The 15,634-nt window shown below is 41.0% G+C and overlaps 1 protein-coding gene across 4 annotated transcripts in view; it reads right to left on the bottom strand.

Annotated features, from left to right (window-relative positions):
* Positions 1–421: 421 nt before the first annotated feature.
* The window catches only part of syk (spleen tyrosine kinase), a 184,314-nt gene continuing 169,101 nt past the window's right edge, over positions 422–15,634 (bottom strand). For all 4 annotated transcript variants that reach the window (XM_068030147.1, XM_068030145.1, XM_068030148.1 and 1 more), the window contains 2 exons: positions 14,633–14,745; positions 422–6,367 (listed from right to left, as the gene is read on the bottom strand). In XM_068030147.1, coding sequence (XP_067886248.1) covers positions 6,292–6,367; positions 14,633–14,745 — 189 coding nt within the window. In that variant the 3' untranslated portion in view covers positions 422–6,291. The remainder of the gene's footprint in view (positions 6,368–14,632; positions 14,746–15,634) is intronic.

Below are 15,634 nucleotides of genomic sequence, written 5' to 3'. Positions count from 1 at the left end.
GGTCAGGCAGTATCTGTAGAGAAAGAAACAGAATTAACGTCTCAGGTCAATAACCTTACATCAATCTGCCATCATTTGCACTTCATTTTCACATTTCCGTCTGTAGGTCGACATCTTGAACACTTCACATCACTTTCAGTGGGAAATCCTGAAGGATGGCAATGAACCATTCCCAGGGTTATGTCCTATTTCTGGAATTATGCCAGGAAGCTTGTATAATTTACCCCACAGTGTGCTATTTGATGATTTCATGAACTGCTGAGATCCTGAAAATCCTGGACTAAGTAGAAAGCTAAACAATCTTTCACCATTGCATTGCATACCTAAAAGCATTAGATGTCAATCAACCCACCTTCAGCAAATCTGTTACTGGAATGGCTTCCTGCAAATAAGGTGTCAATTATGAAACAGACCAAATTCATCAATTCAAATGACATTTTTTTAATTAAACAAGTTTTGCAAATTGAATCCACACTCATTTTTTCTGCACTTAGTTCCAACTAAAATTCTTCTATAAATACAAGAGCTGAAGCAAATAACCATCACAAAGATGATTATAAAAAAGCTACATTGCAGTATGCTAGGAACTCATTAAAGAAAAAAATAGATTCCCCCACCAGCCCCCACCACCCACCGTACCGTCCAAGTGGAATTAACAGAGGCTGTTCTGAATCATACAGAGAAACCTAGCATGTAACTTTATATCATTACACCATTGGAGGGTATTACTGCTTCTTTTACAGAATACATTCTAGTTTAATGATATCCATTTTGCTGGCTTGTACTTAACAGCCATGGGGGCACCTTTATAAAATTGCACGCCTTGGCACCATTTGCTGAGAGTGTGTGTTGGGAATTTGGACTTGCAATTCTCTTTAATTTTCCACAAATTAATTTAAGCCCTAAATTGTGCCCCCTGCAGGCAAAGTCCAATGATAGGTACACAATTCAGTAAAAAGCCCCTCTAAACTTGTCTAGATTTGTGATTTAAACATGAAATCAATATTCATTGTCACATCAAGTCTTTACCCAAGTTTTTAACTAGGTAAAAGGTAGCATAATTTTTCTGTAGCTGCACCAGCAATGAGGCACCATGCCCTGCATCAATGGAGATCAAAATAGCATGGGCATGTAGACAGCAGGTCTACTTAAGATTTTCTGATGCGCACTAGCAGCACCCAAGGTTCCTCCCTGTCAACACAGACTAGGAATGTTTACCTCCTAATGTCACCTTTTCTAGAATGCATTATGCAGAGATAACAGTGAAACTCCTGTGTAAAAAAAAAATGCAGTGTTGGATTATTTCAGAGCGCAACATTGTTTGAATCCCCTGAAGGAGGATTTTGTTTTAAACAGGATAAGAGATCCCTTTAATAACACTAACTTGACTTTAATAAGTTTGCAAAAATAAAAAGCATATTTTTATAATACTTGTATGGTCTATAGAACAATTGGATCATAAAAAGAAAATATTTTAATACTTGTCTATCAGAATTATGCTCTCTGATTATGATCAAACATTTCCTGGATGCACTCTTCCTGCATTTTGTCTGTATTTCCATGGCAATTTTGTCTATTTTTTTGTATACACTTGTGGGTAATACTGCATCAAAAACATGAAACTTTTAACATAATTTGATCATGATTACATTGTAATATTTTTAAATTCCTGCATCCAATGACCTCTTAGCTGGGCCCGAGACTTCTCCACAATGCAGCTCTGGCCTTTGTGATCAGCAAACAGGAGTCGGCCATTCAAGGAGATCATGGCTAATTTGTATCTCAACTCCATTTATTTGCCTTAGATCCATATTGATTGATGCCCTTACCAAACAAAAATCTAACAATCCCAGTCCTGAAAATTTCAATTGACTCAGCAGTCACAGCTTTTTGGGGGAGGAAGCTTCACATTTCCACAGCCCTTTGTGTGAAAAAGTGCTGCCTGATTTCACTCCTAAATAGCCAAGATCTAATTTTAATATTTTAGATTAGATTAGATTAAAGATACAGCACTGAAACAGGCCCTTCGGCCCACTGAGTCTGTACCGAACATCAACCACCCATTTATACTAATCCTACACTAATCCCATATTCCTACCAAACATCCCCACCTGTCCCTATATTTCCCTACCACCTACCTATACTAGTGACAATTTATAATGGCCAATTTACCTATCAAACTGCAAGTCTTTTGGCTTGTGGGAGGAAACCGGAGCACCCGGAGAAAACCCACGCAGACACAGGGAGAACTTGCAAACTCCACACAGGCAGTACCCGGAATCAAACCCGGGTCCCTAGAGCTGTGAGGCTGCGGTGCTAACCACTGCGCCACTGTGCCGCCTAAATTGTGCTCTCTTGAATTGGATTCCAACCCCTCAAAGGAACTAGCCTCTCTCTATCTACTCTATCAAATCCTCGTTTTCATTTTATATATCTCAATTAGATCATCCTGCAACCTTCTAAACTAAAGATTGAGGGGTGATCTAATTTGTGGTCTACCACACTTTCTTCCTCTTTGCTCAGTATTTGCCTCTATATCTTACTCACTATATCTCTTTGCATTTTCTCACATTGTCCTTTTCTTTTCAGATGTATGGCATCAATCTTCTCTTACTTTTTGCTTCACTATGCCTTCTCTATGGCTTAGGCTTTCTGTCCCCACCTCCAGAGATTATTTGGAGGAACTGGGGTGGGCAGAGGTGGTGAGGTTCTTGAGAATGACTCCTTGATCTCCAACACCTTTCCCAACCCCACCTTTATTTCCTGGAGCTCAAGCCAATTGGGAGACAATATGCCCATGCAGACATGTGCCAATGATATACAAATTAAAGAAATCTGACCTTCAATGTGTTTCCATGATTTGCGTTCTTTGAATGCTGGGGTCATCTGTTAGGTTCAGGTATGCAACATTCTCCTAAAGGCATTGTGGCCCTGTATTTCATTTTGGAATTTGGGTCAGTGTAAGTTTTTGGAGATTGTTACCTTACATAGTCCGAGAGGAACTTCCATAATGACTTTTAAAATGTAGTTTTGGCAGGTAGGACAGGTGCTGCCTGCATCCCCAATCCCTCCATATTGGCAGAGTTCCAAAGCTGAAGCTTGGGCCTGCATCTCTCCTTTTCAGTTTTATTGTTTCTCCTCTCTGGTTATTTTATTCTCATCAACTTTGTTTATCCTCATTTTTTTTCTTTCCATTCTATCTTATCTAATTGTTTGATCTTACATCTTCAATGCTAAAATTACTGAAGACACACGAGGCAGGATTTTTCTTTTTAGTTTCTCCCTGTTTTCTGATGCAGCTAAGGCAGAAACAACTGAAAATGGAATGGCACAGCTGAATAGAAGTATTAATAGGATGCGATAGCGACTGTGTGATGTTATAAGTCACATTTTTTTGTCAAAATCCTCTTAGCAACACTCGGTGGTAGAAATAGCAGAACTTCACAGGCATTCAGCATTGTTAGGCAAGACACAATGGGTACACAAATGTAAATACCCACAGCAACCTGTGCAAGCAATGAGGAGCAATTTTTTTCCATCCTAATCAGAGGCTCTGGATTTCCGCTGGTCTTGAGGCTTCACATTCTTTTAAGCTGCTGGACGCATTGGAGTCCTGGAGCAGTGGCCATTTTCCTCCATCGCCCGATTTGCTGAGTTCCCAATCACAAGCAGAAATCCAGCTGGGATCACCCCAGGAAAATTAAATATGGCTGATACTGGGAACATGACTGCAGGCCAGCACCATGTCAGCTGGGTGGGGAGGTCAACTGACCTGGCACTGGTGCTACTGAGCCCACTCCACTACCCCAAAGCTGCAGATCATGCCACAGAGGGAAACCCTACCCTACTAAAAAGAAGTTGCACAATTTTATTTGAGAATCTGGATCAGGTTTTAAACTGATGCAAAATTCTTTAAAACCAGCAAAGTAAAGTGGGGTTCGATTTTTTTTTCCCTCATACCTATCGGGTTGTCGTGGATCTGATTTTTCCATTGACTTTGGTAATTCAAATAGATTTGGCAGTGCTACATGATTTGTAATTTCAGCCTTAGAAGGCACAAACTGATTGAAAAATGCTTTGTAAACCTTTTGAATTTGTTCGAGGCACACATCACAATGACATAAATTGTATGGAGGTGCACTATTGCATTACATTCTCATAGCATCATTGCAATGACATTTCTCAGCAAATCTAAGAGGGATCTGGATTAATTATTGACTAGGGCAGAAATCTCATCATATAGGAGGTAAGTGTTTTTATAGATAACACTTGGCCTATTTTATCTCCTGGATTGCTTTCAATCACCTGAGGTGATCGGAGAGGAATTTTCAAGCGTATGCTTTCCCTTATGGGCCCTTTGTTTCTTGTTTTGTCACTCCCATGAGATTACATGGCTGTGGATGGTGGCGAGGGTGTACATGTTTAGTTATGATGCTCTGGCCATCATAGTGTGAGTCAGGGGCTTGATGGATCAGCTAGTCCTTTCCTGCCCATCAATTTTGTATATTCATGTGACTCAGTGATGAACCAAACACTTGTTTCATTTAGATAGTCCTCTTTTGAGAAAAGGAAATAAGCAATGCTAAACAAATGTTATAAACAGAATAATTCATGGAGGGCCATGTAAAGTGGTCTAATCAGTCTTGAGTCCTGCATATAACTCAATTTGGAACTAAATACCACAATTAGATGAACCTCAGTGAAGTATCCTTTATAACTGTCCACAAATAAAACTAAATATTCATTAATGATTCCTTTAGGTTTTACATATTTCTTGCCATTTCATCTTAAAATGTTTGATTGACACTTGCAATACTGAAAGCACAATCTCACCAACTGAACTGCTGAATTATTGGCTTCCACCAGATGTAAAAAAACCTCACTGCTTCAAACAATACAAATTAATAAATTATATCAAAATAGCAGAAGAGAGTGGTAGCCTTCTGTAATATGCTAGGAGGCTACAGGAAAAATCACTACATGTTGTACTTCCACTGTAGTCAGATGAATTGGATCTTCTATTTAAATATCAACTAAAGATCAAAAAGTTACAAAATATGATCAGCATGGTTGCTTTGTCAATTATGAGTGCATTGTGTGTGTATCCCTACCAATAAGGGTAGGTTATCTGTCTATTCATAGCCAATTGACAGAAAATCTAGCCCAAAAATAACCAGACACAATTCTAAACAGCAATTTTTTGAATCTTAATGCCTGAACATTTGACCAACATTAGATTGCTATTTTGCCATATTTGTGCTTGTAATTTTTTAAATATCAGTAAAGCTCTACTTTGTAATGCCTATAAATTTTGAAATAAAGACACCATTCACAGAGCTCTTGACCACATCTCTCAGAAATTGCTCGAAGTACTTCACATACAATGAACTATTTTGAACTGGCTGTTGCTAATAAGAAAAATGGAAGTCATTTTGCACATAGCTAGATTCCACAAACAACAATCAGATTAATTTATTTTTGGTGGTGCTAATCGAGAGAAGAGTGTATACCAGCACACTGGAAAAACTCCCTCCTCTTTTTCAAATGGTGTCATGACATGTTTAATGTCCATCTGAACCACTGGTAACAGCTGCAGATCCTCAATTTAACATTTGAACCACGTTCAACAATACAGCATTCCCTCACAACTGCAGTGGAGTGTCAAACTGGATTACCTGCTCAAGTCCAGGTCTGGGACTTGAACGCACAGCCTTCTGACTCAGAACTGAAAGTGCTTTTGAATGCTTTGCACCATGATAAATCAAAATATAAGGACCATCTCAACAAATCCTTCAGATTTCTGGAGGTCACTCAGCCAACACAAGTGCAGCAGAATGGAACCACCCTAGCCCTAAGCCGGACACCCTCTCCCAAATTCCAATTACCTTTCCCTAGCAAAGGTTACAAGCTTCTTAAAATCTGCAGCTGGCAGGAGATATACAGAGGGCTACTAAGGGGATAAAGACACAAACTCCCTCAATAACATGGAAACCACCCAACCCTAGACGTTCCTCAACATGGTTGGAAAATCATGGTCATGTACAGGAATTTAAAAGGACAACAGCAAATAGGCAGAATTATGGAGTATCCAGTTTGCACCCAAATTCCTGGTCTCTTAGGTTGGAAAATGGTTTTCCAGCCCCAAGAATTTGGGCCTATAATTTTTATATATATAACATAAAGAGGCAGTTTCATGTTGATCAATGAATACAACTGGGATATGAATAGAGTACAAAATCCAAATCTTTTAAAATCCTGTCTAAAGTATCTGTGAGATTATTATGAAGCATTCTATTCCTTTGATATTGTGTAGTAGTAAAGCCGCAGCTTCTGCTCCACAGTGACAAATCCTGGCCGTTCATTAGCTCTGGAGAGACAAAAGAGAAAACGCACAATAACTACATTTTGCAGTAAGTTAACCTGGAAGCAGATTTGACACGTCCTTTACACAAAGCCTTCCCCAGCTGTAGGTTCTGCTTCCTGCTATTGGTAGAGTGAACAGATGACATCAAGTTACAATATGCACTAGGTTTTTGGACTAACAGCAGTAAGTAGTCTCTCACAGCAGCTCATTTCTTTAACCTGGTTACAGTGATAAGCACCAGCAATAAAAAAGCTTTTCTCTTTGGTGGCTGCCACTGGAGGGAGCCAAGATCATCTTTCAACATAGCAATTGGAAACTCTTTTCAGCAGCTGTACACCATCTAAAAGATAGGGAGAGCCCATCACTCCTGAACTCAGTTGGGTGTCTCACTCATTGCTCCTGATATTTGTCTAATTATATTCCTGTGAAGCATCTTGGACCTTTTTCCGACATTAAAGGTGCTATTTAAATACAATATGTTGTTGATGCTGCTGTTCTATGATGGAGTGAATATAGGGAGGCAAAGAGGAAATGTGAGGTAACAGGCAGTAACAGGTATTGGAAGCATAGGTAATAAGTAGTAGAGCAAATTGCTTCTCACTGTAGGAATAGGCTGGAGAGAAGGTTGGGGGATGTATACAGACCTAATGTCATCACAATTAATAAGATTTGCATTCATATAGCGCCTTTCATGACCTCAGGATGTCCCAAGGCACTTAACAACCATTGAAGTTCATTTGAAGGGTAAACATTGTTGTAATGTGGGAAAAATGGCAACCAATTTGCATACATCAATGTTCCACAAATAGCAATGAGATAATGACCAAATAATTTATTTTAGTGGATGAGGGATAAATACTGGGCAAGGGAGAACTCCCCTCCTTTTCTTTGAATACTGTCATGGGATCTTTTACGTTCACCTAAGAGGGCAGACAGACCTCAGTTTAATGGCTCATTCAAAAGATGGCATTTCCAAATGCAGTACTCCCTCAGTATTGCACTGGAGTATCAGTGCTTTCGTTTTCAAGTCCCTGGAGTAGAAATTGAGCCCACAACCCTCTGATTCAGAGGTGATATTTGTACCAATGAGCCACAGCTGACTGTAGAATCTTGCAATCATCTATCAAGGCTTTTGGGTGGTGGGGGCAGGGTTGGAAGAATGACATGCAATTACACGTGTGTGAAATCTGAAATATATGCTGTGATTGCAGAAACACATCATATTTCAGAAGTTTTAATTTGAATGGCAAAGGTCATTCTTTGGTGAAATGAATAGAATTCCGTTGCATGACAGTGAGACCGGACGGAGGATAAAAATGCAGTCGAGAGAGCAAGGGCACAGTGAGACTGGCAGGGAGGATAAAAGAGCAGCCCAGAGACTGAGAGTACAGCGAGACCGGCGGGGAGAATAAAAGAGCTCTGGGATTGGTTCAAAGCAATCCCACCACATTAGAAAAAAAAATCAAAGTGTGACATCACAAGGAAGCAGGTAAGTGATTAGTTGGTGAGCACTTTTCTTTTTTTCTCTCAGAACTAGGGTATTCTTACAAATTAGGATCCAGGAAATTAATAACCTCAATCAAGATGAGTATAACAGTGAGTGAATTAATAAGAGTAGCAGTACAGAGCAGGTCTGGAGGCATTAATTAAAATTAATAGTTTAATCAAGTTACAAACTGATTTTAAAAGAGGGAATAGAATTATTTTTAGATCATGATTGGCAGCTGTGATCTGTTGCTTGCAATTCCTGTATATGGGAACTCCAGGACACTTCATGTGTCTTGAGGGATGACATGTGCAGGAACTGTCTCCAACTGCTTCAGTTGGGGCTCAGGATTTCCAAGCTAGAGGGGCAGCTGGAGTCACAGTGGAGCATCAGAGAGCAAGGGAGTTCCCTGGATTGGAATTTCCAGGAGGTGGTACCTCACAGGCAGTAAGAGTTCAGGATAGTAGGTGGATGGCCATCTGGAAGAGTGGGAAGAGGCAGGAGGTGCAGGAGTCTTTGGGGTGTGTGCCACTTTCAAACAGGTACTCAGCATTGGAAACTGCTGGGAGTGACAATACCCTAAACAGTCCGGTCCAGATCATGGCACCAATGTGCAACAGACTATACAGGAGGGAGCAGCAAAGTGTAGAAATGCAATTGTTATAGGAGATTCCATTGTCAGGGGGACAGCGAGGCATTTCTGTAACCATCATCATGAGTCCTGCATGGTGTGTTGCCTCCCTGGTGCCACTGTAAAGGACATCATGAAGAGGGTGCAGAATACCCTGCAGGGGGAAGGGTGTGAGCCAGAAGTGTTGGTATATGTTGGTACCAACGACAAAGAGAGGGAAGATATTGAGCTCCTATGGTCAGATTTTCAGGAGCTAGGGAGGAAGTTAAAGAGTAGGACCTCGAAGGTAGTGCCATGCGCTAAGGAGAGAAATAGGAAGATAGGGAGGATCAATGCATGGCTTGAAGCATGGTGCAGGAGGGTGGGCTGCAGATTCTTGAGGCATTGGGACCAATTCTGGGGCAAAAGGCACCTATTCAAAAGGGTCGGGCTGCACATCAACAGGAGTGGGACCAATGTCCTCATGGGTAGGTTCACTAGTGCGGTTGGGTGGGTTTAAACTAAATTGGCAGGGGGATAGGCACCAGCATACAGAAGAAGAAAAGGAATAAGGTGCATAATGTGAGAGTGTTGGGCACCACTAGAGAAGGTAGTAATTCCATATTAGATAGAAGCGGACAGAGAAGGCCTACAAAGAATGCAAAGACAGGATTATAATGCATGTATGTAAATGCACAAAATGTGATGAATAAGCTTGATGAGCTACAAACACAAATAGCAGTATGGGAATATGATGTAGTGGCAATAGCGGAAACTTAGCATAAAAATGGAGCGGACAGGCGCTTAATATACAAGGATATAATGTGTTCAGAAAAGATAGAAGAGGAAAAAGGGAGGTGGGGTGGCAGTACTGATTTGGGAAGACATTGTAGTCTTGGAAAGAGGGAATATCCTTGAGGGAGCAAGGACAGAATTTATTTGGTTAGAGTTGAGAAGCAAAAAGTCTATGATCGTACTACTGGGGTATTCTATAGATCTCCAAATAGTGAGAGAGAGAGAATGAGAAGGAAATTTGCAGAGAAATCACAGAGATGTGCAAGAACTATAGAGTGGCAATATTGGGGGACTTTAATTGCCCAAATATTTATTGGTATAATGTGAGAGCAAAGTGAAAGGAGGGGGAGGAATTTCTGAAATGTGTTCATGAGAACCTCCTTGATCAGTATGTTCTTGGCCCAACTAGAAAGGAGGCATTGCTGGATCTTGTGCTGGGGAATGAGGTGGGCCAAGTGGACCAAGTGTTTGTGGGGGAGCAATTGGGTAAGAGTGATCATCATATCAAAGGTTTAGACCAGTAATGCAGAAAAACAAGGAACAAAATAAGGTAGAACATCAAGATTGGAAGAGGGCTAATTTCAATGTGATGAGAACGGATCTAGCCAGGGTCAAATGGAACCAAAGACTGACAAGAAAAACTGTAACACAACAATGGGTTGTCTTTAAGAGCTGATTCATGTAAAGGCTATACACATTCCAACAAGGGCGAAAGGTAAGGGAACCAAAAACAGGGCTCCTTGGATGATGAAGGAGATTGGGATTATAATAAAACAAAAAAGAGGGTGAATGATGCATGTCAGGTGAATTCTTCAAGTGAGAACCAGGCTCACTACAATAGATTTTGTGGGGAGGTTAAGAGGAAAATAAGACTGGAAAAGAGAGAATACAAGAATAGAATGGCAGTTAACATAAAAGGAAACCCAACCATCTTCTACCGGCATGTTAATAGTAAGTGGGTAGAGGTGGAGTGGGGCCTATTAAGGACAAAGAGGGTAATGTATGCTTAGAGGCTCAGAGCAAGATTAGAATACTTAATGAGTACTTTGTATCAGTGTTTACTAAGGAAGAGGATGCTAACAAAATATCAGTAGAAGCAGAGAGGGTAGAGGCAATGGATGGGGTAAAAATTGAGAGGGAGGAGGTACTGGAAAGGCTGGCTATGCTTAGGGGAGATAAGTCACCTGGTCCAGATGGCTTGCTCCCAGGTTGCTAAAGGAACTGGGGGTGGAGATAGTGGAAGGGCTTGCTATAATCTTCCAATCTTCCCTAGATACAGAAGAGGTACCTAAAGGATTGGAGAGCTGCAAATATGACACCCTTATTCAAGAAAGAGTGCAAGAACAGTCCTACCAACTACAGGAAAATTAGTTTAACATCAGTGGTGGGTAAGGTTTTAGAAACAATAATAGGGTGGAAAAAAAATCAACCAGCACTTGGAGAGGTTTAAGTTAATTAAGGATAACCAGTGCAGATTTGTAAAAGGCAGATCATGCTTGATTAATCTGATTGAATTTTTGATGAAGTAACAGAAAAGGTTGATAAAGGGAATGCAATGGATGTTGTCCATATGGATTTTAGGAAAGAGATTGATAAAGTACCGCATAAAAGGCTGGTTAACAGAACTGAGGCTCATAGAATTGGAAGGTCAGTGTCCAATTGGATAAAAAATGGTTGTCTTAAGGACAGAAAACGGTGTGTCATAGTAAATGGTTGTTTTTCAGATTGGAGGATGGTAGACAGTGGTGTTCCCTGAGGGCCAGTGCTAGGACCACTGTTTTTTTGATATCTATAAATGATTTAGATCTTGGAATACAGAGTAGAATTTCAAATTTTCCAAAGATACCAAACTTGGAGGAGCTGCAAATTGTGAGGATGATATGAATCGCCTGCTACAGTACATAGATAGGCTAGCAGAATGGGCAGATACGTAGTAGATGAATTTAATACAAAGAAGTGTGAGGTGATGCATTTTGGCAGAAGGGATAGGGTGAGGTAATATAGACTTAATGCACAGTTCTAAAGAGCGTGCAGGAACAGAGAGATCTGGGTGTGCAGGTGCCTCAATCTTTGAAGGTGGCAGAACATATTGAGAGAGTGGTTAGCAAAGCATCTGGGATCTTGGGCTTGCTAAATACAGGCATAGAGTACACAAGCAGGGAAGTTATACAGAATTTATAACTTACAGTTATACATAGTTATATAAAACTCTGGTTAGGCCCCAACTGGAATATTGCATCCAGTTCTGGTCATTACACTTAAGGAAGGATGTGAGGGTCCTTGACATGATACAAAGGATATTTACCAGAATAATTCCAGGAATGGGGAATTTTAGTTACAAGGTTAGGTTGGAGAAGCTGGGCTGTTCTCCTTGGGGCAAAGGAGGTTGAGGGGAGATTTGATAGAGGTGTACAAGATTATGACAGGCTTCGATAAGTTAGACAAGGAAAAACTATTCCCATTAAATAATGTTACAAGGACTAGGTGACATAGATTGAATGTTTTGGTCAAGAGATGCAAGGGAAATGTTAGGAAGAACTTTTTTTATGTAGCATGTGGTAATGACCTGGAACTTGACGCCCATGAGGGTGGTGGAAGCAGAAACAATCAATGATTTCAAAAGAAAATTGGATGGGTACTTGAAGGAAAATAAACCTGCAGGGTTAGGGGGATTAAGCGGGGGTAGTGGGACTGACTGGGTTGCTCCATGAGAGCCAGAATGGACTCAATGGGCTGAATGGCCTCTTCCTGTGCCATAAATGACTCTGACTCTATGGTTAGTCACATGATTAGCTATTTAGAATGTTGATTCTACACCTCCAAAAAAAAACTGAGGTTAAAAGAAATTCCAATCATCATCACTTCAAACCGACCCAGCTTTAATAATAGAAGAGTAAGTAATTACTAGGAGTAGGAAACTGCCATAAAGATAAATCAACGGAAGCAGAATTCTACACAATACTAAAAGATTATTCAAAGCAGATATTATTAAATGGATCATGTAAAAGTAGGATGATTTGCTACTTAAACCCTCATCCATGCCTTTGTTACTTCTGGACTCAAATATTCCAATGGTCTCCTGGCTGGCCTCACACCTTGCCCCTTCTGTAAACTTGAACTAATCCAAAACCCTGCTGCCTGTATCCTAACTCACAATAAGTCCTGTTTACCCATCACCGCTGAGCTTGCTGACTTACATTGGATCCCAATCTAGCAAAGGCTTGATTATAAAATGCTCATCCTTTTTTTCAAATCCCTTCATGGCCTCACCCCTTCCTATCTCTGTTAACTCCTACAGCCCATTAGCTCTGAGATCTCTGCCCTCCTCCAATTCTGGCCTCTTGTACATCCCCTATTTTAATTTCTCCATCATTGGCAGCTATACCTTCAGCTGCCTAGACAGTAAGATAGGGAATTCCTTCCCTAATCCATTCTGCCTCTCTACCCTTCTCTTCTCCATTAAGACGTTACTTAAAACCTACCTCTTTGGCCAAGCTTTTGGCCACCTATCCTAATATCCCTTTATGTGGCTCAGTGCCAAATCCTGCCTGGTAAACACTCCTGTAAAGCATAGAACATAGAACATAGAACAGTACAGCACAGTACAGGCCCTTCGGCCCACGATGTTGTGCCGACCCTTTAACCTACTCTAAGATCAAACTACCTACATACCCTTCATTCTACTATCATCCATGTACCTATTCAAGAGTCGCTTAAATGTCCCTAATGTATCTGCTTCTACTACCACCGCTGGCAGTGCATTCCACGCACCCACCACTCTCTGTGTAAAGAACCTACCTCTGACATCTCCCCGAAACCTTCCTCCAATCACCTTAAAATTATGCCCCCTGGTGATAGCCCTTTCCGCCCTGGGAAAAAGTCTCTGGCTATCCACTCTATCTATGCCTCTCATCATCTTGTACACCTCTATCTTGGGATGTTTTAAGTTAAAGGGAGTATATATAATGCAAGTTGGGTATAAGATTCCCATGACTTATATTTTTTAATGTGAGAATTGTCATGGATAATGTTTGCTCGAGGGTTTTCTCTACATCTGTTGGTAAGAGCAGTTGGTGTTTGAACAGCCGACTCAAAACTCCTTTGCAAGTCACTTGCGATTGCAGTTGCTGGACCCGAAAGACATGAACATATAACACGCCCAATTGCAACTAAGGCACGAAGTAGAAAATTACCCCACAGATTTTGAGGTGAGGAGTTGTTAAAACACCAAAAAGGCAACTTAAACAGCATCTATGATGTTTTTTCAGACTCTTCCACAAGTTGTGATGAATGGGAGAACCACTAAGAAAATTTATCCCCTAGGTGTCGTCAAAAGAATTCTCAAAGTCTACTTGTGCCTTTAATTACTTTTTATGATATCTTTCCTATCTTCTAATCAGCATCCATTGCTTTCCCTACAAAGTGGCTTGGATGGCTTTGCTACATGCAAGTGTCATATAAAGATGTTGAATGGAACTTTGGTTGATGCAGTATTGCTAGAGATGGGTTCATGCTGCCTTGCTTCTGTGCCAGTTGACTGTCAGGGGAGCATTTGTGACCAACTCTCTTAGGTCTAGTGCCTGCAGCCATGGGTGTCCACATGAGGAAACTTTGAGCTGATAGAACAATTAATCTAACAGTCGGTCTAACAGCAGCTGATCTTGCTGGCAGGAGCTGAGTAACCTAGGAAAATCCTGCTCGGCCATCTTAATCAACCACCAGTTTCCACTGCCCATAGGAACGGGGTTGAGATTACTCAGTCATTCAAGGAATTCACAGCCAACAAAGGAATCATGCTATTTTTTTCACAGAAAAGTCTCATTGCTAGCTTAGTGTACATTTTTTTCATTTTTTCTGTTTTCTTTCTCAAGTGAGTTTTGATTCCTGTACATTGGAGGCTTGAAATTGGGCTGGATTTGACTTACAATACCCAGTGAGATAAAGATTCTTCTCTTCATAATTAAGACATTCAGGTGAAACTTCTCTTTTAGCAAGTCAACAAGCCATTTATTCCAAATGCAATATTGGCTTTAAAATATCAGACAGATTTCACCTGAACACTTTAGCCATTGCTCTAAATATCACATAGATGAATATGTGTAACCATTAATAAACCCTTTGAGTGATTAACTTCTTCAGAAGTTCAGAATATTTTAAAGTTTTGTATCATGCAATCACTTCCTATAAGTTAAATCAGATGATAATGGAGAACCACTTCATACTTAACCAGCAATATCTAGAATAACTTGATTGAAAGCAGAGGTTGTGTAATAACCCACCAAAGGTCTGTGTAACATTACTTAAAAAAATCACCCGTATATAGCTTATGATTTAGGCTACATTGAAAATTCAACTGAAAGAAGGAGAAAGGACTCACTTGTACGTCCAACATTCATGCATCAAGTCATACATTTCAGTAGGACATCTGACTGGAGCATCCAGTCGTCCACCCGATTCGATCATTTGTACAACTTCTTGGCCTTTCATTCCCTATGCAGACAAATCAATGACATACACAGGCTCTTAAATTGCAAACAAATACATTGAACAACTAGATACCAGTTTATAGTACTTAATCTTAGGATGTGGAAGGAGGGCCACTTGGGAGTAAACACCAAGGCCATAATTTTACGTTACCCATGGGAGCAAGCTGGAGATGGGGGGGCATAAAATTGATTGGGGGTGGGGGGTGGTGGAGGGTGTACATCCCTGTCACTTTCCCACCTCTGCTGCAACTTTACGAATGGCAGCAGTAGCGAGAAGCAGCCCGCCTGCCATAGAAACGTAGAAAATAGGAACAGGAGTAGGCCATTTGGCCCTTTGAGCCTGCTCCGCCATTCATTATGATAGTGGCTGATCATCCAACTCAGTAGCCTGTTCCGGTTTTCACCCAAAACCCTTTACCCCTTTAGACCCAAGAGCTATATCTAACTCCTTCTTGAAAACATACAATGTGTCGGCCTCAAATGCTTTCTGTGGTAGCGAATTCCACAGGCTCACCACTCTCTGGGTGAAAAAATTTCTCCTCATCTCAGTCCTGAAAGGTTTACCCCGTATCCTTAGACTATGACCCCTGGTTCTGGACTCCCCCACCATCGGGAACATCCTTCCTGCATCTACCCTGTCAAGTCCTGTTAGAATTTTATAGGTTTCTATGAGATCCCCCCTCACTCTTCTGAACTCCAGCGAATATAATCCTAACCGACTCAATCTCTCCTCATGTGTCCCTCCTCATAACCTCTCCTCATAAAACCTGGCGGCCTCCTTGCAGGCTGGGGGGGCCCTCCTGATCAGGCACCCTGTGCCCCATGGAGGGCCTCCCCCCATGGCACAAGCTGACCCCATTGTACTACATCCTCCCCCCACTAACCGAATCCCT

Source organism: Heterodontus francisci, chromosome 4, assembly GCF_036365525.1.
Source record: "Heterodontus francisci isolate sHetFra1 chromosome 4, sHetFra1.hap1, whole genome shotgun sequence".
NCBI classification, from domain to species: domain Eukaryota; kingdom Metazoa; phylum Chordata; class Chondrichthyes; order Heterodontiformes; family Heterodontidae; genus Heterodontus; species Heterodontus francisci.
The sequence above is the reverse complement of the archived record's forward strand: the minus strand, read 5'-3'. Positions and strand labels throughout refer to the sequence as shown.